Genomic DNA, 27904 nt, shown 5'->3' with positions numbered 1-27904 from the left:
CGGTCTGTCCAGGCTTGGGGGAAGGAGGGAGGGACGCAAGAAAGAAGGCGAGAAGACGACAACTAACATGGAACGTTATGGTAGGTACATAACTTCTTAATGTTAAGTTGTCAATCTCGCCTTCATTCTTGCTGGATGGGACCGCGTCCCTAGCACCTTATCCCGGGTGGCCTATCGGAACAGACTCTTGAGAACAGTGGAACCAAAATTGGCACGGCTTCTGGAAACCATGTCCAATTTGTAATGTGAAACGAATGTATGAGAAGCCCAGGTGGCTGCTGCACAAATTGAGTCTATTGGCAACCTGTCCTGAAAGGCTATGGATGTAGCTAATGCCCTAGTTGAATGAGCTCTAGGTCTTGAGGGTAATTTTTGATGTCTGGTCTCATAGATGAAAGTAATTGTAGACGTGAGCCATCTAGACAGAGATACTTTAGTGACTGGAAGGCCCAATCTTCCTTCTGCATATGACAAACAATTGATCAGATTTCCTGAGTTGTTTAGTTCTGTCTAAGTAATATCTCAGTTGGTGATGAACATCCAAAAAATGTAGCTTTTGCTCTGATCTATTTGAATAGTTAGGGAAAAAAACGGGGAGATCAATAATCTGGTTTAGGTTAATTTGAGAAGAAATTTTTGGTAAAAAGGATGGATTAGTCCGGAGAGATACCCCGTCTTTGTGAAAAACTAAGTAAGGAGGGCGAGTGCATAGAGCATGGAGTTCTAATACTCTTTTCGCTGAAGTTATAGCTACCAGAAAAAGTGTCTTCCAAGAAAGCAATTTCAGAGAACATGAAGCCGCTGGTTCGAAGGGGGGAAGAATTAAAGATGCCAGAACCAAGTTTAAATCCCACTGAGGCGGAGGGTCTTTGATTGGAGGTTTGAGAAGAAATACACCTCTTAAGAGGTTTGAGAAGAAATACACCTCTTAAGAAGGCTTTACAGAGTTTGAGAGCCATGATGCTGGATTCTGAGACACCAACATGAAAATTTGATATGGCAGCCAAATGAACTCTAATGGTTGATGCAGAAGATCCTAAATGAAAAAGTTCTGCTAGAAAGTCTAAAATAGACTGGATAGGTGCAGTAAAAGGATCCATGTTTTTCGATGATGCCCAAAGGGAAAAACGTTTCCATTTACTAATATAAATCTTCTGGGTAGAGGATTTATGAGAGGCTATCAAGATATCGCGGACCGAGTGAGATATTGAGGGAAGCCTGGCTAAGGTAGGAATTGGAGAAACCACGCTGTGAGGTTTAGGGAAGACAGATTGGTGCAGCTGACCCGACTGATGGGTAATCAGATCTGGTACTGGGTCCAGATGCCAAGGCTGCTCCAAAAGGTAGCGATGAAGAAAGGGGAACCATATCTGTCGAGACCAGTAAGGGGCAATGAGGATCATAGTCACTCTCAAGGCGATGGCTTTCTGAATTAGTTGAGGTATCAGTGGAAAGGGGGGAAAGGCATACAGAAGTCCCCAGGGCCAAACGTGGACTAGAGCGTCTCTGGTGGAATGGCCTGGTAACGGGAAGAGCGTGAAGAAGTCTTGACACTTGCTGTTTTGGGGAGTAGCAAAAAGATCGCAGCAAGGATGGCCTCATCTTAGAAATACCTCTTCTAGAATCGATTTCTTTAGAGACCACTCGTGTGGCATGAGAATTGCTCTGCTCAACTTGTCTGCAATGACGTTGGATTTCCCGGGAATATGCGTCGCTATCAGAAAACGCTGAGAAGAGATCGCCCATTGCCAAAGTCTGAGTGCTTCTCGACATAAAGGGTATGATCTGGTTCCGCCTTGTTTCTTGATGTACCACACCACGGACATGTTGTCCGTTTGAATTGCAATAGTCCCTTTGGGAAGAGAGTAGTGAAAGGCTTGCAACACTAAAAGCACTGCTCTCATCTCCAAGACATTTATGTGCAAGTGGCACTCGAAGGGTTGCCACGTGCCCTGGACTGTCCTGCCCTGATAATGCCCCCCCACCCGATCAGGGAGGCATCTGTTGTCAACGTGGCAACTGGAGGGGGGAGAGTGAAGGGTCTTCCTTGGGGAAGTTGAGGTGACGTGACCCACCAAGACAGTTGATTCTTGCATACTTGAGTTATCAGTATGGTGTGGGACATTGGGAGTCGTTGAAAGGACCAGTGGGTAAAGAGTATCCATTGGAGGATCCTCATGTAAAAGCGAGCTAAGGGGAGAAGGGGAATAGCTGCTGCCATGAGTCCTAGTACCTTCAATACCAGTCTGGCTTTGACTTTAACCAATTGCAATAGAAGGGATACTTGGTTCCGGATGTCTAAAACCCTTTGTTCTGTGAGTGTGGCTGAAAGGGTCTGTGTATCTAATTTGGCGCCTATGAAAGTAATAGACCGACAAGGCAAATTTTTCGAAATTTATTGAAATGCCTAGAGCTTGACAGGTTTGAATGGTGAAATCCCTGGATAGGAGAAGCTGATGTCTGGTGGTGGCAGTAAGGAGCCAATCGTCCAGATATGGAAACACCTGGAATCCCTGGCGCCTCAAGTGAGCCGTGACCACTGCCATGCATTTGGTGAACACCCGGGGGGCTGTAGTGAGACCAAAGGGCAGGGCCCTGAATTGGTAGTGATTGGCTCCCAGCCTGAAGCGGAAATATCTCCTGGAGCGTCGGTTCATTTTGATGTGATAGATCTTCAGGATCTATCGAGCACATCCAATTGTCCTGACCCAAGAAGGGTAGGATGGACTGTAGCGTGACCATCCGGAATTTTGTTTTTTTGACAAACTTGTTTAAGTGGCCGAGATCCAGAATGGGTCTCCAGTCCCGTTTTTTTTGGTACCAAAAAGAATTTGGAGTAGATTCCGGATCCTTGCTGGTCTGCTGGGACTGATTGGAGGACTCTTTTTTGACAGCAGCTTTGACACTTCCAATGCTGCTTTTTCCCTTAGACCGGGTGGAACGTCTGGAAGGGATCTTTTTGGTTGGGTTGGAATATGAATAAAGGGAATTTTGTAACCCTCGGATATGATCGACTGTACCCATTTGTCTTGAGTTAGGGAAAGCCAGGCTTCTGGGTACAGTGATAATCTTCCCCCGACTGCCTCCAAAGGCGGGCAGCCCCTCAGGGGTGCTGAAAGGGTATGTCAGAGAACACCTCTCTGCTACCCTGGTTTTGCGGACCTCCTCTGCCTCTGGGGCGGCGTCTATTATTATTCCCCCCTCTGCCTCTAGAGGGGAATCGGCCTTGTGCGTCAGATGAGACTCCCTGGGATTGTTTTCGGAACCACATCTTTCCTCCCCTCTGACCTTTGGGATAGGGTCTAGAAGGGGTGGAAAAACGGACTCCTACGGCAGAGAGAGTCTTACCTTCCACCTCACACCTGGTCAATGTATCCTTCACCTGTGGACCAAACAAAGATGATCCATCAAAGGGGGAATTGGTGAAGGACGCCTTGAAAGGGTCCGCAAAGTTGCATAGCCGCATCCAGGTGTGCCTTCGTAAGGCAACTCCTGTGCCTGCGGATCTACTCGCTCCATCTGCTGCGTACGAGACTAGCCGCATGGAGGAGTTCACAATTGAATTTAGGGTTGCCAACTGGGAGTTCATTGTGTCTTTGAACCCCTCAGCTGTAGGATCCTTCATCAGTTCACCCATATCCTTGAGTAAATCTCTTTGGAGACGGGTGAAGTGGCATAAGTAGTTCAGCGACCACATTGAAAAGGTCGCTGACGAGAACATCCGCTTGCACCTGTCCATGGTCCTAGATTCTTTATTAGGAGGATGGACAGGAACCGAAGGATCAGCTAATTCCTTCTTTGTGGCCGCAGCCACCACTATGGCATCAACAGGGACACCTTTGGATAAAACTGTTTGTCTGTGGGGCAGTGATAAATTTGGATGGTCTCCTCGGGTGGGTTCCACTGAGTCAGGAGCCGCCCAAGCCTTCCTTGCCACCACTTCCATAAGGGGTCAAAGGGAGGGACACCCAGGAGGTAGAAGGGCGAGAACCAAACGCCTCAAGATACACTGACTCATCCTCCGAAGGGTTAAGGGCTGGCCAATTCCCCCTCTGAGGATTTCAAGGATGTCTGCAAAGGAGACATCCTCAGAGGGGGAACGAGGGACCTTCGATTCCTCTAAGTCAGTGTCAGAGGTGATAGACTCAGGGGAGTCAATGTGCTTCCTCTTGCACTGCCTCTTCCTAGGGGGATCTCCTGCAGGGTCAGGAGACACCTCGGAAGAGGAGGAAATTCCCAATGGGGAATCTTGAGGAGTTGGTTCTCTGCGGTGTGAGACAAGGGGGTGAGTAGAAATCACCGCAGGCACTGTAGATGGAGGGGCTGAGGGAGCAGACTGTGGGGCAGAACCTGGTTCTAGCACGCCCGCATGACCTCAAGGCATCTCTATCAGGCAAGGCCCGAGGCCCTCGCTCCAAGAGACAAGGACCCTCCGGCACCAACAGAGACTGCTCGCTGATGTCGGAGCCGAACTCACCAGCCAAGCCCCGAGAGGGAGAGCGGGGTCGGACAAGGGTCCGATGCCACTCGCCCCCTCGGAGCCGACGAGAGAAGCTCGGCGCCGAGATCCCTCCAAAGAGGAGATCGGAGCAGACGACGGAGCCGAAATGGAAGGTATCGGATCCGACGCACCGACAGTCATGGCTCCAACAAGCCTTGGCTCCGAACTCGAAGGAGTCTGAGGAGGAATGTAATCTGGGACGGGAATAGCCAATGACTGATGAGTCGGGCTATGGAGCATTTGGGCCAGTGCCTCTGACTTAAGAAGTCTACTCACCACCCTCTGCAAATCATGGTCTGACAACCTGGAAGACAGAGAGGAATGGGTTTTGTGACTCCTCTCCAAAAGGAGAGAGGAACCTGGCGCAGAGTGTACAGATCCGATGGAGGGGGACCTGGACCTCTTTTTGTAAAATGGCTCAGATAATGGTATCTGAGCCGATGGGGACTTACTAGCTTCGGCTCCAGCCGGAGCCGAAGTAATGGTAAGAGGCTTAAGAATAGATCCGATGGAGGGGGATCTAGACCTCTTTTTGGAAAGTGGCTCCGATGATGGTATTGGAGCCGATGAAGACTTATCAGCCTCGGCTCCAGCCGGAGCAGAGGTAACGGTTTGAGGCCTAAGAACATCGGCTCCGGCCGGAGCCGATGACGAAGCCTGCTTCGACTTCTCCACAGTCGACTCAAGAGCAGGAGTCGACTGCTTTGAAGTTTTCGAAGGCTTCCCCGACCCAGACTGAGTCGGGGGGCCTTCAGGCTTTAACAAGCCCCTTAAGATGAGCTTGTTTTTGCGTTCCTGCAGGACTCGAGGGCTGAAACCATGGCAGACAGCACAAGAGTCCTGCAGGTGCACAGGTCCCAGGCAATACACACAAGAAGTGTGACCGTCTGTCAGAGACATCTTCTGACAGCACGAGTCACACTTCTTGAAGCCTGAGACCTCATCCTTAGACATTAAGGAAGAGAGGCCGTCTCAAACACACACACAGACACTCTACACTAACAAATTAAAGGTAATTAGCCAAAAACACAAGCACACAAGCCCCTACAACACTAACTGAAAAAGGGACTGGGGTGAGGGAAGGGCCGAAGGCCTAGAACAACAATAAGAGGGGTGGGAATAGAAAAATAGGGTCGATAGAACTAAATACTAACACTAACAATAACAATATATCAGATTAAAGAAAAAAAGGGGGAATTAGTACTACCTCAAAGGTAAAATCCACTTACGTGCCTGAGCCGGTAAAAAAAGCACCTCGTCAGCTATAGCGGCAAACGAGATCTGAGTAGTTACCGCCTAGCATTGTGGGATATAGGGGAGCCTCGAGCCGGTGGAATTAGCTCTCAAGCTTTTATTATTGGCAGAGTCGGAGCCGAGGATCGGCTCCGAACCCATCCAGCAAGAATGAAGGCGAGATTGACAACTTAACATAGCCCTTCTAGCTTGCCAATATGCCGGAACACTTGTTCCCATAAATGTCCAGGCTGTTCTTAAAAATATCTAAACTAGTACTTGCTTTAATGTAATTTTGGTAGTCTGTTCCAAGCATCAGCTACCCAATTAGTACACTTCTCATTACTATAGAATCTTCTACATAGGTTATCAGACGATTCTCTAGTACAGTTTGATCACCACAAACATTCCCAGAGGTAGTTGTCCCTAAATGCCCTATATACCTAAATAAGATCTCCTCTTAAATATCTTTACGAGACACTGTAGAAGTTCAGATATTTTAGTCTTTCATAAACTTAGATTTTCACATCCATGGAGGCCCTTAATATACTTCTGCTGTACTCTTTCCAGTTTATTCACGCTTGCTTTCCTACAGGGTTTCCATATCGTTATTACATACTCAAGTTTGGGTCTAATGCAACTAAAACAAGGACTTCATTACGTCAGATTTCCTAGACTTTATCAATCTTTTTACACAACCTATAGTCCTAGGATGAGAAGTTATGTACCTACCATAACATTCCATGTTAGTTGTCTTCTTCTCACCCTCTTTCTTGCTGGATGGGTTCGGAGCCGATCCTAGGCTCCGACTCTGCCTATACTAAAGCTTGAGAGCTATTTTTACCAGCTCGATGCTACCCTGTATCCCACAATGCTAGGCGCCAACTACCCAGATCTCGTTTGATAGCCAACACCATAGCAGTTCTGATCTCAGAACAAAGGAGGAAGAGGAATACCTATATATAGAACATACCAAGAAAAGGCAACCATGGGAGTCCAAGCTGGGATGAAAGAAGGCCCAGAAAGATCCTTTCGGTCTGTCCAAGCTAAGGGGTTGGAGGGTGAAACGCAAGAAAGAAGGCTAGAAGAAGACAACATGGAACGTTATGGTAGGTACATAACTTCTCAATGTTAAGTTGTCAATCTCGCCTTCATTCTTGCTGGATGGGACCGCATCCCTAGCACCTCAACCCTGGGTGGCTCATCGAACAGACTCTGAGGACGGTGGAACCAAAGTTAGCTCGGCTTCTGGAGGCCATGTCCAGTTTGTAATGAGAAATAAAGGTACGAGGAGAGGCCCATGTGGCTGCCGCACAAATGGAGTCTATAGGCAACCTAGCCTGAAAAGCTATTGTCGTAGCTAAGGCTCTAGTTGAGTGGGCTCTAGGTTTTGAAGGAAGTTCTTGACGCCTCAGTTCATAGATGAAAGTAATCACAGAGGCCAACCATCTAGAAAGGGTTACTTTGGAAACTGGAAGGCCTTTCTTCCCTTCCGCATAACACAGGAAGAGCTGCTCAGATTTCCTAACTTGCTTGGTTCTATCCAGGTAGTAACGGAGTTGACAGTGAACATCCAAATAAATGCAACTTTTGTTCCACTCTGTTGGAGTGATTAGGGAAGAAAACTGGGAGATAGACAGTCTGGTTTAGATCTGGTTTAGATTTGCCTCGGAAGATCTTAGGTAAAAAAGATGGGTTAGTTCTGAGGGACACTATCTTTATGGAAAACCAGATAAGGAGGACGAACGCAAAGGGCGTAAAGTTCCGAGACTCTCCTCGCGGAAGTTATGACCACTAGAAATAAGAGTTTTCCATGAGAGTAACTTCAAGGAACAGGAAGCCGCAGGTTCAAAGGGAGGGAGAATCAGAGAGGTTAAAACCAGATTCAAATCCCACTGTGGTGGGGGATCTCTGATCGGGGGCTTAAGTAAAAAGATACCTTTAAGGAAGGCTTTACAAAGTTTATGGGACATAACAGTGGAGTCAGACAAGCCAACATGAAAATTTGAAATGGCCGCAAACTGAACTCTGATAATGGACAAAGAACCTGATTGAATAGGTGTCGTGAAAGGGTCCATGTTTCTAGTCTCTGCCCACCAAATGGGAAATAAAGGGAAGCCTGGCTAAGGTTGGAAGTGGAGCAACCAAGCTGTGAGGTTGAGAGAGGGGAGGGACTGGTTCAGCTCACCCGACTGATGGGTTAAGAGATCTGGCACTGGGTCCAGATGCCAGGGCTGCTCCAAGAGGTAACGATGCAGGAACGGAAACCAGATTTGTCGAGGCCAGTAAGGGGCAATGAGGATCATTGTGGATCTCAATGCAGTAGCTTTCTGAATCAACTGTGTGATTAATGGAAAGGGGGGAAAAGCGTACAAAAGACCCCGGGGCCAATCATGGACTAGAGCATCTCTGGGGGGGGGGGGGTGGCCGGGAAGAGGGAAGGGAGTGAAGAAGTCATGGCACTTGCTGTTTTGAGATGTTGCGAAAAGATCGCAGCAAGGCTGACCCCATCTTCGGAAAATCTTTTCCACTACTGACTGCTTGAGAGACCACTCGTGCGGCATGAGAATGGCTCTGCTCAGCCTGTCCGCTATGACGGACTTGCCTGTCCGCTATGACGGACTTGCCGGGGGATATGCGTTGCTATCAGAAACCGCTGAGAAGAGATCGCCCACTGCCAAAGTCTGAGTGCTTCTCGACACAAGGGATAGGACTTTGTTCCGCTCTGCTTGTTGATGTACCACACTACGGACATTTTGTCCGTCTGAGCTGCAATAGTCCCGATGGGAAGAGAGTCCTGAAGGGCTTGCAACGCTAAAAGTACTGCTCTCATCTCCAGGACATTTATGTGCAGGCAGCACTCAAAAGGTTGCCATGTGCCCTGGACTGTCCTGGCGTGAAAATGCCCCCCCCCCACCCGATCAGGGAGGCGTCCGTTGTCACCGTAGCAACCGGGGGGGGGGGGGACAAAGGGTCTGCCCCGAATGACTTGAAGGGAGACCATCCACCAAGAAAGGTGTTTCTTGCATGATTGGGTGACTAAAATGCAGTGTGACATTGGAAGCTGTTGAAAAGACCACTGGGAAAAGAGCATCCACTGAAGGATCCACATGTGAAAGCAAGCTAGGGGAAGTAACAATGGCTGCTGCCATGAGACCTCAAGTCTTCAGTACAAATCAGGCCTGGATTCTGTTGCTCTGAAGGAGGATGTGAACGTGTCCACGAATATCTGAAATTCTCTGTGCGGTTAGTTTTGCGGACAGTTCGGCTGTGTCTAATATGGCGCCTATGAAAGTAATAGACTGACAAGGCGACAAGGCAGACTTCTCGAAATTTATGGAGATACCTAGCTCTTTGCAAGTTTGAATGGTGTAATCTCTGGACTGAAGAAGTTGACGCCTGGTGGTGGCGGCGGTAAGGAGCCAGTCGTCCAGATATGGTAACACCTGGAATCCTTGACGTCTCAGATGAGCCGTGACCACTGCCATGCATTTGGTAAACACTCGGGGGGCTGTAGTGAGACCAAAGGGAAGGGCCCTGAACTGGTAGTGACTGGCCCCCAGCCGGAAGCAGAGAAACCTCCTGGAGCGCCTGTGCATCTTGATGTGGTAGCACGCATCCTGAAGGTCTATAGAGCACATCCAATTGTCCTGGCCCAAAAAGGGTAGAATGGACTGTAGCATGACCATCCGGAACTTCATTCTTTAGACAGACCTGTTCAGCCTGCTAAGATCCAAAATTGGTCTCCAGTCCCCTGTCTTTTTTGGTACCAAAAATAACTTTTGAGTAGATTCCGGATCCTTGCTGGTCTGCTGGGACTAGTTGGATGGCTCTTTCTTAGCGGTTTTGAGATTTCTAATACTGCTTGTTCCCTTAGACAGGGATCTGGAAGGGACCTTTTTGGCTGTGTTGGGGTGTGGGCAAAGGAAATTTCGTAACCCTCCGATATGATCGACCTTACCCATCTGTCTTGGGTGAGGGAAAGCCAGGCTTCTGGGTACAGTGATAATCTTCCCCCAACTGCCTCCGAAGGCGGACAGTCTGGCAGCTTCTCAGGGATGCTGGAAGGGCTGGCCAGAGACAGCTTCTCTGCTACCCTGATTCTGCGGACCCCCTCTGCCCCTAGGGCGGTGTCTGTTATTGTCGTCCCCCCCTGCCTCTAGAGGGGAACTCACCTCGTGCATCAGGCGCGACTCCGTGTTTGCGAAACCACATTTTTCCACCCTTCTGACCCTTAGGGTATGGTCTAGACGGGATGGAAAATCTGACTCCCACGGCAGAGTGTCTTGCCATCCTGTTCGCATCTGGTCAAAGTATCCTTCACCTGAGGTCCAAACAATGCCGAATCAAAGGGGGAGTTAGTGAAGGATGCCTTGAAGGGGTCAGCAAAGTTACAAAGCCGCATCCAGGTGTGACGCCTTAAGGCCACGCCTGTGCCTGCAGCCCTACTCGCCCATCGGCCGCATAGGAAATAAGCCGCATGGAGGAGTTAATAGAGTTCAGGGTTGCCAGCTGGGAGTTGATTTTGTCTCGAGACCCCGCAGCTGTTGGATCCTGTAAAGTATCACCCATTTCTTTGAGCACGTCTCTTTGAAGGCGGGTGAAATGACAAGTAATTCAGCGACCGCATGGTAAAGGTCACTGAAGAAAACATCCGCTTGCCATACCTATCCATAGTCCTACATTCCTTATTAGGAGGATGGATCGGTACTGAAGGATCAGCCAGTTCCTTCTTAGCGGCTGCCGCCACCACCATGGCATCAACAGGGACACCCTTGGTTAAAAACTGCTCATCAGAAGGGGCTGTGATAAATTTTGAAGGCCTTCGTGGGGTAGGTTCCATCGTGTCAGGGGCCGTCCATGCCTTCTGCGCCACCACTTCCATGAAGGGGTCAAAGGGAGGAGACACCCAGGAGGTGGAAGGGCGAGAACCAAAAGCCTTTAGGTAAACAGACTCGTCCTCGGAAGGATTGATGGTAGACCAGTTCCCCCTCTGCTTGAGGATCTCAAGGATGTCGGAAAAGGAGACCTCCTCAGAGGGGGACCATGGGGACCCTTCAGACTCATCCAAGTCAGTATCGGATGTGACTGACTCAGGAGAGTCCACATGCTTTCTCTTGCATTTCCTTTTCCGAGGGGGCTCCCCTGACGGATCAGGGGAGGCCTCGGAAGAGGAGGATGCTCCCAATGGGGGCACCTGAGGCGTTGGATCTCTGCGGTTGGGGTCGAGAGGATGGGTAGAGACCGTAGCAGGCACAACAGTGGGAGGAGCTGAGGGAGCTGACCGTGGAGCAGGCACAGGGGCCAGCACACTCCTCTACCTCAAAAGCACCCCCATCAGGCAGGTAAGAAGGTCCCTGCTCCGAAGAGATAAGTACCCCTCCTGGCACCGAGAGGGATGGCTCCGAGGCCGATGTCGGGGCCGAACTCACCTGCGCAGAGGCTCCGAGAGGAAGAACGGGGTCAGACAAGTGTCCGATGCCACTCCCCCTCGGAGCAGACGAGGGAGTCCCGGCACCCGGATCCCTCCAAGGATGGAACCATGGAAGAAATCTGAGCAGATGACAGAGCCGAAAGGTGTGGTATCTGCTCCGACGTGTCGACGGTCCCGGCTCCCACAAACTCCGGCTCAGAGGAAGTCGGAGGAGGAATAGACGATGGAATGGGGATAGCCGCTGTCCGATAAGGGCTCTGAAGCATCTGGGCCAGTGCCTGCGACATAAGGAGTCTGCTAACCACCCTCTCGAGGTCATGCTCCGAAAGCCTGGAAGACAGAGAGGAATGGGACCGATGGGCTCCGCTCCGAAAGCAAGGGAGATCTCTGAGCCGAATGGGCCGACTCCAAAGGAGGAGACCTGGAGCGCTTACGGCTCGCAAACGGTTCCAACGCAACAATCTGAGCAGACTTGAGTCTTGGGAGCATCGGCTCCATCCGGAGCAGACGTAGGAGCACTAAGAGCACCACTAGTCGAAGGCTCTGTTCGTGGAGCCGACGGTTTAGCGGGCTTCGAAGGTTTGCCCGAAGACTTGGTCGGGGAACCTTCGGGTTTCAACAAGCCTCGCAAGATAAGCTCGTTTCTGCGTTCCTGCAGGACTCTTGGACTGAATGCATGGCAGACAGTACAAGAGTCCTACAGGTGCAGAGGGCCCAGGCAATAAACACAAGTGTGACAGTCTGTCGGAGACATCATCTGACAGCACGAGTCACACTTCTTGAAGCCTGAAACCCTGGAATCTTTTAGACATCCTGACAGGGATGACATGTCACACACACAACAAACACCCACACTCAAGCTTACTTAGTCTAGTCACACACGCGCACACACACAGAGACTGAGACTATTTAGACTGACAAAATAAAGTTACTTAACCAACCACTTAACCAACCACTTAACCAACCACTTAACCAACCACTTAACCAACCACTTAACCAACCACTTAACCAACCACTTAACCAACCACTTAACCAACCACTTAACCAACCACTTAACCAACCACTTAACCAACCACTTAACCAACCACTAAAAATTAGCCCGAAGGCCTAGTAATCTACGGAGTGGGGGTAGGTAACGAGAAGATAGATAGTTCTAAGGTGGGGATATACACTAGAGGGGTAAACAGGATCTAACAGTAAAACTACTACTGAAAAAGGTCAAGAAAAAGCTTTACCAGAAAAGATTTTTACAAATCTAACCCGAGAGCCGGCAAAAACGCAACCTTGCAGCTGAAGCGGCAAACGAGATCTGGGTAGTTAGCGCCTAGCATTGTGGGATACAGGGTAGCCTCGAGACAGTAAAAATAGCACTCTAGCTTTAATATAGGCCGAGTCGGAGCAGAGGATCAGCTCCAAACCCATCCAGCAAGAATGAAGGCGAGATTGACAACTTAGCCAATTGGTTGATATGATTAGAAAAACTCATAGCTGAATCTACCCATATACCCAGGTCCTTAAATGAGTCTACAGTTTCAAATCACTGTGCGCTGTATTAAATATTCACCTTTCAGTTTATGTCTCCCAAATCTCATATGCTTAGTTGTTGATGTATTTATCAACATATTATTCTCCTGTGCCCAAATGGTCAATTTAGTCAAATTATTTTGCAGACACGCCTTATCTGCAACACTTTTAATCAGTTTACCAAACTTCAGGTCGTCAGCATATAGACTGTAGGACACCTCAGATGAAAAAGTAAGGTCTAAAAGATGCAATCTGAACAGATAAGGGCGTAGTACTGAGCCATGTGGGGGCACCTTGATTGTAACAAAGGATTTCACCTGTCCAGTTGGTGAGAGACATTTATGTCCTATTTGTAAGCCATCCATCTTAATAGTATATCAATACCTAGTTGTACTAATTTATCGAGCATTGTTTTGTGCATGACCCTGTCAAATGCTGAAGTTAAATCTATACAATTCACAGTACAATTTTTCATTCATAGCTATTATATTATAGAACATCATGTTACATGTGGTAACAGATCTATTTTCAACATATGCATGCCGATATATAGTTTCAAGTCCCAACCCATCCAGTTCTGACAATAACTTATCCAGTATTACCTTCTCCATTATTTTTTCACAACATGAAAGTAGACTTAAGAGTCTATATAATTCTGGGTGTGTCTTATTCCCCTTTCCCTTAAACGCAGATTTAATAAGTGCATGTCTCCAATCTTGAGGAATCTCCCCATACTTATATGCCCTAATGAATAATAGATGTAATGGCAGTGTAAGTTCTTGCTTAAGCGTTCTCAGGTCATTGTTAATTATTCCGTCTCCTCCCTGCACTTTGTTTGGATCCAGTTTGCACAGTTCTTTTTCAATATAATCTAAACAGATACAAGTATCTGGGGTTACCTGGATGTCACTAGGACAACTTGCCACCCCTTTTGTGGAGCCAAACTGTATTGCATAAGAATTTGTAAATATATCTATAATCTGTTGTGTCAGAGAATAATTTTAGAATCTGCACAGTTATTCAATTTTTGTATCTTTACTCCTTCCACATCTTAAGTATCTATAAAAAAAGGTTTTCTATTATGCTCAATATCTTTATATATAAAATTGTCTTCAAATTTTTCTTGCTCGTCTGACACTGCTTAATCTGTTTGTCCAGCTAGTTTATTTCAATTTTCAAAGTTGTAATTCGACCTCTCTTCCATTTCTTATATCTTTCTCGTACCTTAATCGGGTATCTTTGTACTTATGGAAATATACCCCCCTGATGTTGCGTGCCTAGATCCTGATGTTAAATATTTTTTTTTTACTTTTTGCATTCAATTTCTCTTTCAAAACTTTGCACATTCCATCTGCAGTTTTTCCACTGAACACCTCACTAGTTTTACACAGTAACTTTTTTGCTTCCCTATAAATCTGTAATTAACCTCCTATGCATTGGCTTAGACTTCAGTTTGGCAGAATTATCTAGCAACAAATTAACCTTTCTGATCCCATGGTGGTAAAACTTGGCTTGAAGTTACAGTAATTTGAAAACACAAACAATATCTAGTATACCCCGTCCACTTAAGTTTTTACATTCTGAAGCATTTGTTGTTCCTGAACATACTCTGAATAATTTCTATACGAACGTTGTTGAATCAATATTATTCCAGTCTGTTTCTGTTAAATTTAAGTCCCCAGCTATTACTCCTCTTCCCTCCTGTGTTTCATTTAAGAAGTGTATGAATTCCTCTAGGTCATCTGCAATTGCTGAATGTTCCAGGGTTGTCTGTCACAGTTACACAGTCTATAGTATTGGTGTTATCACTGAACATGTAAATCACAAGTCTCATAGCTATCTCTATCTTTAATCCCTATCATACCACCTCCACCTGATATGTTTGTTAGAATGTCTCTAACAGTAAAAACATTTATACCCTGACAGAACAGGTTTCCAGTCATTGTTCTTTAACCATGTTTCACAAACTTTAACAGCAATCTTGTGGGAATGTAACAAATTTTCTAATAAAAAAAAACTTTACTAATGGTCCTAGCATTAACAACCAAATGTTGCCATCTGTGAACTGTTACATTTTTGACCTGGCAAAGATCCTGAGTAGTGTTAGTCACATACTGCAAAACATCTGCTGCAACAATTCTCTTCCCCTGATCTAGACAAATGCACACCATCCAGTCTGAATACGTGTGCCCAAAAGAAGGATTGGATGGTCTACACATTTCCATTTTTTAAAAACAGGACATTTTTTCCATGTAGGTGTTCATCCAAAAAAATTTTTCATTCAGTGACATGACTATCCTTTCTATAGGGGATTTGTGAAAAATATGTCTTACCACCAGTACAAGCTATACTATCTAGGAGGGCTGTCAGTTCCAGACTAACAGTCGGGGAATCTTTGTTGGCGACATCATTTGTACCAACATGAATAAAAACAGATCCATACTTCCTTACATTAAGGCATTCCAAGGCTTGTTTCACATCTATTTTTGCTCCTGGCAAGCATAACACAAGATGTTCATTATCTTTGCAAATATAAATATCAGTTCCTCTAATAACAACCTCCAATTACAAGAATATCTTTGCTGACCATCTCTGAAGAATCTTCAGCTTCTAACACAGTCATTTCAGCTATATCAATTGTTACGAAGGATAGAGCACCACTATTAGTCTCAATTCCACTGTTTTCATTGCATATTAAATTCTCATCCAGCTGGCACTGTAAATCCACAGCCTGAGCCATGTAGTAAACATATTTCTCTTTTTTCTTACAGTAATGTTCTTCAATCCTTCCACATTCAGTTTTTATTTCTTCTTTCACCTGCCCCTTGCCTCTTTTTCTACCTTTTCCATTGGAAAGGTGAAACCTTTTTCTTTAGACTGTGGGTTTTCTGATAGACCAATATCTTCAAATCACCAGTGTTACATAAAGCAGAATCATTTTTACTACGCATTCTCTTTCCTTGACAGAGATTAGTCCATTTCTTTTTCTTCCTCATTTGTTGAGAACTTCTTCCTTTCTTTGTTTTCTTCTAAACAAACCAGATCCTCAGACTGCTGAGTACTTTCATCCACAATTCCATAGTTCTCAGGGGCCTCATGTTTCATAGGAGTTGAATGTTCTCTGCAGAAAATAGACGCATCATTTCCCAAATCTGTTCTATGCCTAACATTTAGTTGATCAGTCCAGTCATTAATATGATACAACAGTTCTACAAGCCATGCCAATTGCACATGTGCAATCAAGTCGAGATCTGCTTCTAACAAGGGTAAGCAAGTCATCCAACTTTTTGACATGAGGAACAAAGATCACCAGTGTTATCAGCAGTTACCCTTCAACTAGTTTAAATACTTGTGATCAACAGTTGAGTAACAGTGAGTGCGTGGAGGAGAGTGCAGGCAGGGTGAAGAGTATCAGGAGTGATTTGTGAGAGACTGGTACCAGGAAGTGTGAAGGGAAAGATCTACAAGATGGTACCGAGACCAGCCAGGTTATATGGGGTTGGAGAAGATCGCACTGAAAGACAGGAGTTAGAGCAGGAGGTAGCAGAGTTAAAGATGTTAAGATATGCAATGGGTGCGATGGACAGGATTAGAAAATTATTATATTAGAGGGTCAGCTTAGGTTGGGTGGTTTGGAGAAAGCCAGAAAGGCAAAACTGTATTGGTTTAGACACTTGAAGAGTGGTGCAGGCTATACTGGGAGAAAGATGCTAAGGAAGGAGTTGCCAGTTAAGAGGAAGGCCTAAGACATGGTTTATGGATGTGATAAGAGAGGACATGCAGGTGGTTGGTGTTACAGAGCAAGATACATAGGACATGAAAAAGAAACAGATGATCCGCTGTGGCTACCCTTAACAGGAGCAGCCAAAAGGAGGAGGAGGAGGAGAAGAAACATCTTTGTTAAAATCACTTATGACATAGGCAATCACATTTATATAAATGAAAACCACACAAAATCTTAGTTGCAAGCATTTTACATCACAAACTACACAGACACACAGTTGCAAACATTATACATTACTTGTAATCTCTCCAATCATTTTCAGTCAAACATTATATAGCTCATTTAAATCCGGTCTTTTAAACCTCATTCCTCTCCCCTTTTAGAGGGCTGATGAGGCTTATTAATTCCCACTTGGACAGACCTAGAAGAAAGTTCTAAGAAAATACTGGGAAATTGGGGGGAGTGTATTCTACCAGTACCAGTCCAACCATAAAGCTCTTATCAGTCCTCCTCAGAGAGAAAAAGGAATTACAAATGCACCCCCCATTTAAGTGTCACAGGCAAGAAAATTTGCTTTACAGTACAATTTCATTGTTTAATGTAAGGATTTTAAAATTTACCTTGTTCTTGTGTAGACTCTGCTAATGATGCCACAGCTGCTCCAGTAGTACTTGCCAAGTTTATCTTGATGGGAAATGCAGACTTTTTCAGCCAAGCTTCCAAGTTCAGTAAATACTCCCTTCCAAACAATGTAGAATCTTCAAAATTTGGAAAGTCTGAAGGATTTGGAGCTTTGTCCTGAAGGCCCAATAACTCCAAAACTTTTTCTTGTCTAAACTGAGTGGCTAAGCTAAAGGTCTGCCCAAGGAGAATTACAGACTTTCGACAAAGTGACACGGTCTTCTCCAGAGCAGCTGCAAAGTCAGTTGGTTCTAGTAAGCTTTGCGTTTTTACATTCCATTCATATGCATTGCATGCCATGAGCAAGGGAGTAACGCACCTCAGGAGTCTGTCTTGTATCTTCAGCATGTTTTTATCAAATGGTTTCACCATCTCAAGGAAAGCAGTTTTTGTTTCTAAAACCCCTTTTTCCACAAGCATATTAGCCAAAGCTTCATCCAGAGTGGGTGTCTTTAGAGCTTTGTGTTTCAATGGCTTGAAGGCACGGTAAATGTAATCTCTGTATAAAGCATTCAGGGGACATTTAAATGCAGCAAGCATCTTAGCACAACACTCAGACTCTTGAGTAAAAAGGGTATCAAAATGTCGCTGTGTATCCGTTTCATTAACAAGGGTATGAAAGCCAGCCCATTTGATGATCTGGTTTCCAAACATTGAAAAAATATCAGAATCCTCATTCAACAGTTTTTCCATTTGCTCTTGGGTCAACTTAGGTGCTTTAGAGCTAGCTTTCACTGTACCTTGACCAGTAACTCTAGCTGTCCCACTTCCCACACCTGCTCCTACACCTCTCGTCGCACCTCCTTGAAGTGTACCCCTCAATGAGCTCCTGTCTGGGCCAAGCCTTCCTGCAGCTTTTGCCACAGCCCGCATAGCAGCTCTCACAAGGCCACCACGCACTGACCCCCTCAAGCCAGCACGCAAAGAAGCTTTTCTTACTGCTCGCAATGGGCTTTTTCCAACAACCTGTTGATCTAGTACCTCATCCAGGATAGAAAGGGCCTGCCCAATGGTCTCTTCACGAAGCCTGGCTTCACTTTCTGGAGACGGCCTTCTTGCAAACTCTTGCTCTGCATGCCAGTCTGCAGTTTCTGGAGGCACAGGCCTACCAAATCCATGATCAGGTGATCCAAACACACGCTCTGCTGATCTGGAGGGTCTAACCTCATGAGATGGTGACTCAGAATGGTCAAAACCAAGATCTGGCGATACAGGGCGCCTCGCACGTGGAGACGGATGTGCAAAAGCATGTTCTGGTGACCTGGCTCTGGCAAAACTATGCTCTGGTGACACAGGACGCCCATATCCATGCTCAGGAGATCCTGGACGCCCATAACCTCGATCAGGAGATCCTGGGCGTCTACGATCCTGCATTCCAGGACGGCCATATAACCTCTCTGGTGATCTGGGGTGCCCCCTTCTCTCAAGAGAATCAGACCGTCCATAGCCATGATCCCGAGCCCCAGAACCACCAGGTACTCTATCCCTGACAGATGCCCCACCGAATGCTCGTTCCAGTGATCTAGTAGTTCCATAGCCACGGTCTGGAGAGCCAGAGCGTCCATAGCTACGGTCAGAGGGACTAGGTCGCCTAAATCCACGCTCTGGTGAGACAAGACGCCCAAGTCTACGTTCCAGAGATCGAGTACTCTCTCTCTCCAACAAGTCAGGATGCCTAAACTCATCTCTTAAACTAGACCGACCTTGACGATGTGGAGATGGAGATCGGAGTCTTCTATCCAAGACATAATGATCAGGATCAAGGAAAAGCCTCTCAGCATCTGGAGACCACCTTGCACGTGGTGGTGACCTAGGAAGCGGACGGTCAAAAATTTCTTCGCGACTGTCACGTCTATACTCAGCAAAGCGACTATCCCTTGGATCAATGTCAAAACCGGGCCCAGGTCTCAGTCTTCTTGGTCTTCCTTGGGACTCAGCTAAACTAAGCCTTGCTCGATCTTGCATACCCAATGCTCCGCTGCTTCTTGGACGGTAAGCCATTGCTAGAAGAAAGAAGACATGCATTCAATTAATCGGTTTCAAAACCAAAGCTCAGAATAATTTAAAAAGCTCAGCTCATACTACAATCTACTAAGTATAAAAAAAAAAAAAAAAAAAAAAAAAAGTACTCAAACTTGCACCACTGTACAAAAAGTCTAGCTGAAAGTGTGGCTAAACATTTCTCCACTAAGAACAGAACACAATTTTAAGACTGACATGGCAAGTTAATATTTCAAGTGAAATATTTTTAAAACTAAGTTCTAGACTTAAATACAATATAGAAAATACAAAATTAAATGTAAAAAATGATTTCATGCTGTTTGTTCCAGTTTGCCAGTCTTGGCACTGTTACAGCAAGCCAACACCTTTATCAAAAGTCTCAACAATAATCCAGAACTGCAACAAAATGCACACTAAAAGCATCTAATCTCCAAGCCTTTAAAGTCGAAATGGAAAACCTTGTCATTTGCCTCTACAAGTCTTCCAATACTAGGCCTTTGTACTGCAGTAAGAATATGACCACCAGGAAGGATGGGGGGAAAGCATACAAGGAGCTATGGGGACCACTTCTTGAGAAGCACATCTTAAAGACGCTTCCCTTATCATGGGAAAGTTGGTTATGTAGTGTCTGTCAGAGATGCAAAGACTGCAGCAAGGATTCCCTCACATACAGAACTTCCACACTAGAGGAGGACACTCCACAAAAGGGATGGAGTAAGACAAAAGTGACTTTCAATACGAAAGCAACTGGTGGAAAACGGCTCATCCCCATACCATTAGTACTTTCTAACACAGGGTAAAAAAGCAAGCCCTCCCTCTCCCAGTTTATATATACACAATTCCACTGCATGCTGCCCATATGCATCTGAACTAAAGAGTAAGGACGTAGAGGCTTAGAGTGAGTGGTGTCCTCGCTTGTGTAGACTAGCCTCAAAGACCATGTAGCCTTAACTACATCCCTTGAAAACGCCCCCGATGGTGGAAGACACAACCAATGCAAATCCACTATAAACTGGGAGAAGCCATTTGGCAAGTCTGGGCATTTGAAACCACCACTGTAGATAATCCTGCAAATTTTACGAATTCTGATAATCCCTGCAAATTTTAAGAATCCTGACTTGAAGGGACACTGGGTCTTTTAACTGCAACTCTTACAGTCCAAGGAATCCTCATTTACAATAGTGTAAAAGTACCATTAAGATGAAGCTGCCATTAACCTGAATGACTTGGGGGAGCACAAGGCTGAGAGTGTGAGAACGAAGCTTCCTGAATCCGAGAAGCTGAAGAATCCTGTTTCTAGGTAATCTGGATTTGCAGTGAATCAAACAGAACGCAAAAACCAACAGCTCTATCCAAGATTTTGCAACATTTATTTTAAACCAAGGATTGGAAGAGATTTAGACACGAATCATTGCTGCAATAGACTTGTTGATAAAAAGGAGACGAGTAAGACAGTCAGTCACTGAGGTATGGAAATACCTTCAACATCCTCAGCTTTATTCACTGCACCACAAACTTGCATTTGAACACTGGAGGGCTGAGGTGAAGCTAAGTGAAGAATCCTGATCCAGTAATGGACTGACACCTATCCATTAGCAAGGAATGCCTCCTGAACTCCCTAAAAGTCTGTGTGGGTGAGGAAAGGAATTGTGGAGATCCAACGAGCACATCCAGTCTCATCCTAGACGAATGGAAGTATGAAATGCACTATGGTCATTTAATCGGAGTCTTGGGCAATAAACTAGGCCACTAAAGTAAAAAATGGGTCTGAGGCCCTTCACTTTCTACATCCAAAAAACCTGGAGGAATAACCTAACTTAAGGGTCTGGTGGTACCTCCCGAATGACTCGTGTAGAAAGTTCAAGACTCGCCTACCTACATTGATTTATGATTGGGCAAAATGTCTGGCAAGGATTGGGAAGCATGTGGAATAGGACTGTGTATCCCTGGACATTAAGCCAATATGCACTTATCCCGTATGACAGCTACAATAACTGGGCACACTGACCCCCAAACTGTTGCATGAAGGGACAACTTTATAAGGCCTCATGGGTTACACTTCTGCCCCCCACACTACCACAGAAACATTGACGCCCCATTTCAGATGCTCATTACCTCCGGGCATACAACCATTCCAGAATCTCCCACAAAACCCTTTATTCCTCTCAATTTTTGGTTTTGGCCTAGCCATTGGTGTCCTATCAAATATCTATGTTGACATTCTTTAAGAAGCACATATGAAATTTGACACCAACAGTTGTTTTACCTTCCTCCTGCATTTGCTTCTGAACAGCAGGGCTAAGTAAGCATGTACCCCATCAAAAATGTGAATTGACCAAGGTTGCTTTGGTGTGCTGCAATTTAGTTAACTGAAGCCAGGTGTGGCTAGTGAAATCCCTTGCAGCTCTAGCCAAACCCTCAAAAGGAGTTTTAAACAAGTCTCATACTGAAGTTCAAAACAGTTGAGACTTGACGTTTTAATTCAGTTGTACAGCTGGCAACCAATCCAGACTCTGCTGCATTTCATTACACAGCCCCCCATGGAACCATGTTTCATACATTATTTGAATCTTTCAGAATTGACAGATAAACCGTAAAGCTACTTGACAAATTTCTCCCTGCCTGAGACTTTTCATCCATCAGCTTGATGTGCATCTGTAAGTCTTGCTATAAGTTTTAAGGGCTGCTGCCACAATAGAATCAAGATCTGGCGTCTCCAACTAACAAGAATAAAGCACTGGGTGGGCAGAATACTCTATCCAAGCTTCTTGAAAAATAAGCTGCAACTCTAGGAAACATCCCCCCCCACAGTCAAGGTAGCAGGTTTCACCACTGTCAAAAGCAGGAAGTCATTAATCTAAAATAAAAAAAAAAAAAAAAAAGAGCCTCCTGCAGGGTTTTTAGTTGGCAGACACTGCCTTGGTGACCCACCTTCTGTTTGTCTCATTTCCAATGGTTCAACAAGGAGGAAATCGCAGCTTCATCAACATAGAGGACAGCTCCACTGGAGAGTCAAGTTTCCTTGTACAAGTGCACATTCTACTAGTCTTTGGCAATCAATGGGTCAGAGGAAGTAAGTTAATACTAAAGCTTTTACAGTGCTGAAATTCAATTCAAATGTGACAAACATTCAGAAAGAAAAATGATGCTAAAACTCTAGCCAGAATAAAAAAAAAAAAAAAAAAAAAAAAAAGGAGTACCAGAGGCATTTCTTGGCCCGGGATCACTCAAGGTCAGAAAGATGGATTTCCAATTGGCCAGAGGAACATATTCCCCATTTCAGAACACACTGCTGCTACACAGTTATTGCATTTGCGCAAAGCTTGGCTCATTCCCACAGAGCTCTGGGACTCTAAAGACATGCCACCTGAAAAAGTGACTTGTTTGAATACAGCTTAGAACAATACTGATAATACTTCCATTGCTTCTCCACTTGCACTGTATACTGTCTGGCATATTAACTGCATTACTGTAGTGTTATTTTTTTTTTGTTGAAATTGCACTTTGGGTGATCTCAAGTTAGTTGGTGAAACTCTACAGAGAAGAGGATCAGAGGCTTTTTGTGGCTGAGGATCACTTAAAAAGGACAGAAAAGTGGGTGGTTTCTGATTGGCCAGAGGGCTCTACCTTGTTTTTGAATTCCTTCTGCAGCTATAAAGTCATCATTTGAGTGACTGTGCTCATTGTGCAGTAAGGGGTTAGTAGTACCCTGTATAAAATGAGAGAGACTAGAATTACAAATTTCCCTACAATACTACCGCTGAAACTTCCTCAGTACTTACTTGCATATTACGGAGTACTGCCCCACAAATTTGGTGCAAGATGGTCTTGACTGTGGCCTATATATTACTACCCAAGCTAACCAGCTGTAAACCATCCTTTCCCATCTCCTTGTAGATCAAATAATAATAATTTGCAACCATGGATACACACTTTCCTGCCATCTCCGCATCCACTTTGGTGGATATGGTCATCTTGAAGCAATATAGCAATTGTCGCATGGTTTACAACCACCCCATTTAATTCCTACATCTAACATGCACTGTCAGTTAATTTATACAGTACTACTGGAGGCAAAGCCTCCACATACAAGTACTTTAAAACATCCCACAGGTTGTCGGCAACACTCCCAACATCCAAGACACAACACAGTTCAGACAGACCATCTTATGGTGTGGCTCTTAAATGCAATCTTCTTAAAACCCAAAGGCCTTTCCCACATTGTACTTGCATTAAACCTCCTCTGTAGCATCAAAAGCAAAATACTAAAGCAACACAACACAGCACTTGTAGCCATATCGCAACTTCTAAATCCATAAAGGCAATTCACCACACAATCCAATACTCTGGTCAGAGGAGACTTCATAGTGAGACAAAGATGTCTCACTCACTAGGCTGAGTAAGGAGAGAGTCCCGGTCAGTTGCGTATAAGGGACCAGGAAATATAAGAGCACACATGCCTTCCGATCAAGAACTACCAGTATTACTCACCGTCCATGAGGGTATAAATGGCCAGACACATACCTACCTGATTACATGAACAGATACATGATGCCGCTCAGGGATTATGCATCCCAAGGTGGCATTAGCCTAGAACTGAACAACTTTTTACCTTCTCATAGAATGATGTCACAATATGAACAAGGTAACTGAATTTAATAACTGGTCTAGATTTTGGTGACATTCAAAAGGGGGTACAACACTGGTCAAAATCTGCGGATATGGTCAGACTACACTGCTTTGCCAGGGACTGTCTGCACCGGTTTCCTCTAGACTTTCTAATACTGGCCAAGACCCCCCACAGTGGCTTTTTAAGCACTTCCAACACAGCAAAACCAACATAAGGAAAACCTATCAATGTCTGAAGTCTAAACAAGAAACTCAACTGACTTCTCTCTCCTAAGCCCGGAGAATGCAGACATCTTTGCAGTTAGAGACTTGGTTTAAAGCCACAGACAGCACCCAGACAGTGCAGAATTACAATGCCTTCTACACATTTAGACCACTTACTGCAGGGGGGGGGGTCTCAATTTATATCAACTCACCTCAGGGCAGGTCAAACTACAGGACTCTTGTCAATGGTAATTTGACCTTATCCATGTCCAGAGTACCATGATAGATCTTTTCAAACTACAGTTCATCTATGACCCAGAAAACCCCTAATGTATACATAAAACATTACAGAAACCCTCCCCATTCAACCAAACACCATATTCACAGTTGTCCATACCCCACTGTAAACTGGGAATTCTAAACAACCCCAAACACCCAGGCAAAGAGATCCCTAGACTTAAGGGTATTTGTATTTACAGTCAACTAGTCAAATACACCCACTAGGAAAGCCTACATCCTGGACCTCAAATATGTGAGGATGCTGCACCCCCCAACCAAGTGATGTATTACCTGGTCAGGCAGGACCATAAACCTGTCTCCTCTGAAACAAAAGGAAGGCACAGGATCCCAGCTAACCTAGGAACTTTACATTGCCTATTTTAAGGCAAGCTTCCTACTATTATAGGACACCCTGCCAAAATTCCAAGCCCCACAAATCCAGAAAACACTGCAACCTACGCAGAATTGTATAAAGAGCTGCAGAAAAACTGCTGTACCTATCCACAATAAACACCAGGGGACCAACCCTGGTAGAATCCCAACAGGTTGTATAAGAAAACAAAGAAAACCATGGTAAAATTTAGCAAGGGCAATACCCAGCAAAGTAAAAACTCCCTTAATCTAAGCAAGAAACTTAGATGGTTAGTCAAGTGTATCAAAGCCAAATTTGAGGTTTAAAAAAAATCTTATCAGGCCAAGGTCAACCACAAAGCTTTCTTGAACTATATCCACAAACTGAAAGGCAATAGACAACAATGTGCCAAATTGTCAAGGGAATAACTTGCACTTAGCCAGAAAATATAGCAAATGTACTGGCACACATTTAGCTCCACCTTTATACAGCCCCCCACCCCAAAGACATCCCTCTGGAAATCCATCCATCTACAACCCCCCCCCCCCCAATTTTTGCACATGGGATTAGGGTGTCACTTCAATAGCGAATCTACAGCCAAAGTTTACACTGCCAGGTGGCTAGCCCTGGCATGGTAGTTCTTCCACAACACATTCGCACACACTCGCACAAACATTCTGCAAATTCAGAGTGCCCAATCCAGCTACTGCATATGTCTTTGGACTCTGAGGAAACCAGTGCACCGAGAGAAATCCCATATGGACACAGAGGACATGCAAACTCCACACAGAAGGTACACCCAATGCCTGGGGAAATACCTTCACATATAATTCCAACTAATCACCAAGGAACAGGTGCTAAATACACTCAAAGGCCATAAACAACCTCTCAATGGGCAACAATAATAACCCAAGATGCCTCTTAACAGCATGAAATATAACCTATCAGGATAACTAGAATCACTACTTAACTATATTCTCTATAATGGCTTCATACCAAGTAAATGAAGAACTGCAATACTCGGCCCTCTGCCCATGGATGGGCCATCTACTTACCTGTAAATTCAACCAGTCTCATGTGCAAAGAAACAAAGAATTACCACCGAAATGATAAACGACATAGGATACCTTCAGACACTATACCTAACCCTGTTTAGTTTCAGTTTCATTAAGGGCAGGTCATACCTACTCAACCTGGACTTCTTTGAAAAGGTCACCAAAGCAATGGAGGATAGCAAAACTGTGCATATTGCCTACCTTGACCTGGCCAAGGCATTTGTCACAATATCCCACTTGGATACAGTAGACAAACTCATGAAATTAGAAACAAAACCATGCATCTCAGGCTGAACAGACAGATTCCCCCAATCTGACTTCTTGGGTCCCGTCTTCACAGAGATCAGTCATTAGCAGAGTCCTTCAGGGTTTTGTGCTGAGTCCACTCCTTTTTATAGGTTCATAGGTAGGTACTAGGATATTGGCCCTAGGGCCTATATAAGCCTAAACGGTACCCTGGTTTTCACCACCCACGAAAATTATTTTCCTGTGCCCCTGTCGAGCAGAGCCACAGAAGTGATCCCTGGGGTGAATTTCCTATCTCCCATCCAATCAAGATCTTGGAGTGCTAATGAGGAGCTTTGATATAGTTTGTTCCACAGTATGGAAGTCTCTGGGACAGGAATCTATCCCTCCAGCATGTTCAGTTTATTGCGGTGACAAAGTTTAGGTCCCTAGAGCGTGTAGCTCGAAGGGATTGGGATTTAAGTAGAGCATGTCCAACAGCTCTGGGTTTGACAGCTTTGTATGTTAGGTAAAGATTGCCTCTGAGTAGGCGATATGCAACGGAGTAAAGCTGGAGTTTTTTGAAACTGTCTGCCTAGGGCATCCAAGGCCGGTAATCCTCTTTGTGAGCACCTACTTCTCTGAAGTCAAGAACAAAAGGGCCTCCAGACTACCAAGATTGCAGACAACTGCAATCTAGGTGCAAAGAAATTTCCCAAATGACACAACCCCCCCCCCCCCAAAGGCCTGACAGACAAATAACTGGTACGAGAGCCATGGTCAAACGACGCAAAGGAAAGCATTACGGTATTCTTAGGGAAAATTACCACTCCCAAAAACTACAATGCTGATAACACACCCCTAAGAAAGGGCCCAGTACTTTGGGACTCAGGAATGTATATAAAACAGCCCTTCAGTATGTACCTTAACAAAAATACACAAAAATGGGAGCAAACACAGATTCCTCACTAAAACAGAAGGCTTAAAAAACATGTCCTATGCAGACCTGCTCAAAGCCCCCCTCTCTCTGTACTGTGAGAAGCAATGTCTGGCCTACAAAACCTCATCTAATCCTACTATGATAGACCTGCTAGACAGCCTCAAAACAAACAGCATCGCAACTACATGAACTAGGGGTTTAAAACTCATTTGCAACAAGACAGGAGATGAGATATAAAAAAAAAATTATGTATAATCAATATGCAAGGAAGTCTCAAAGAACAAATGGTACTCCTGTGGAAGCTGAGAATTTAAGCAGGAAAGTTAACACCTGGAACATTGTTTAATAGTATTTCAAGCATAACGTGCTTTTTCATATTCCTTTAGTTAACACCCACAGCTCCTTATGGCATCTAGCTATCAAACCGAGTCACCAATTAAAAAGCAATATTAAAAAGTAAGAAATGTCTTTTGGCTTCTCCCGTTAGGGGGTCACCACAGCCGATCACTGGCCTGCAGAGTAATTGGCAGTGGGTTTATGGTGTCAAGTTGCCAGCCTGGCACCCAACATTCACAAAAGGCACACACAGCCCTACTGCACGTCTTTAAAACTCATTCGACTGCAAGTAGGCCATGTGGACTCCACACAGAAGGCACTCCAACCTTAGAACCAAACTGAAGAAACTCTTGCTATGAGGTGACAATGCTAACCTCTGCATTACCGCAGCCAACCAAAAAGCAATATTAGAAAGTACAAGGTGTAAATAAAAGGATACCAAGATTCTCACTCAGATGTTCTAAACTGGAGAAATTAACCACGGATTTCTCCCAATTCATATTTTGTATTTGTATTCACATTTTTTTAAATTGAGACACCTACGTGTTACTCAGGGGTACAAAGTAAGATGCCTTGGTGGGGGAAAAAGTGCAATTACAATACACTATACTGGAAACACTGGCAGTTATTTGCGAGTAATTAAGAAACAAGAAATATTCCCACACTTAATATTTCTAAAATTGGGTGACAAAATTGTCAGATGAAACCTTAGATGATGCCGAAGAAAACTGATTTGCCCCTTACACTGCACATCTTGAGAAGTATTCATGGTTATTTGCATTGTTC

General features: G+C 45.0%; 1 protein-coding gene across 5 annotated transcripts in view; it reads right to left on the bottom strand.

Moving 5' to 3' along the window:
• The window catches only part of SUGP2 (SURP and G-patch domain containing 2), a 946851-nt gene that overhangs the window by 856708 nt on the left and 62239 nt on the right, over nt 1–27904 (bottom strand). For all 5 annotated transcript variants that reach the window (XM_044053944.1, XM_044053942.1, XM_044053940.1 and 2 more), the window contains exon 2: nt 17037–19100. In XM_044053944.1, the coding sequence (XP_043909879.1) occupies nt 17037–19098 (2062 nt within the window). In that variant the 5' untranslated portion in view covers nt 19099–19100. The remainder of the gene's footprint in view (nt 1–17036; nt 19101–27904) is intronic.

This window comes from Protopterus annectens, chromosome 13.part0 (assembly GCF_019279795.1).
Source record: "Protopterus annectens isolate FY-2018-M chromosome 13.part0, PAN1.0, whole genome shotgun sequence".
In the NCBI taxonomy this organism is placed as follows: domain Eukaryota; kingdom Metazoa; phylum Chordata; order Ceratodontiformes; family Protopteridae; genus Protopterus; species Protopterus annectens.
Note: the sequence above shows the minus strand (reverse complement) of the source record. Positions and strands in the feature narration are given on the sequence as shown.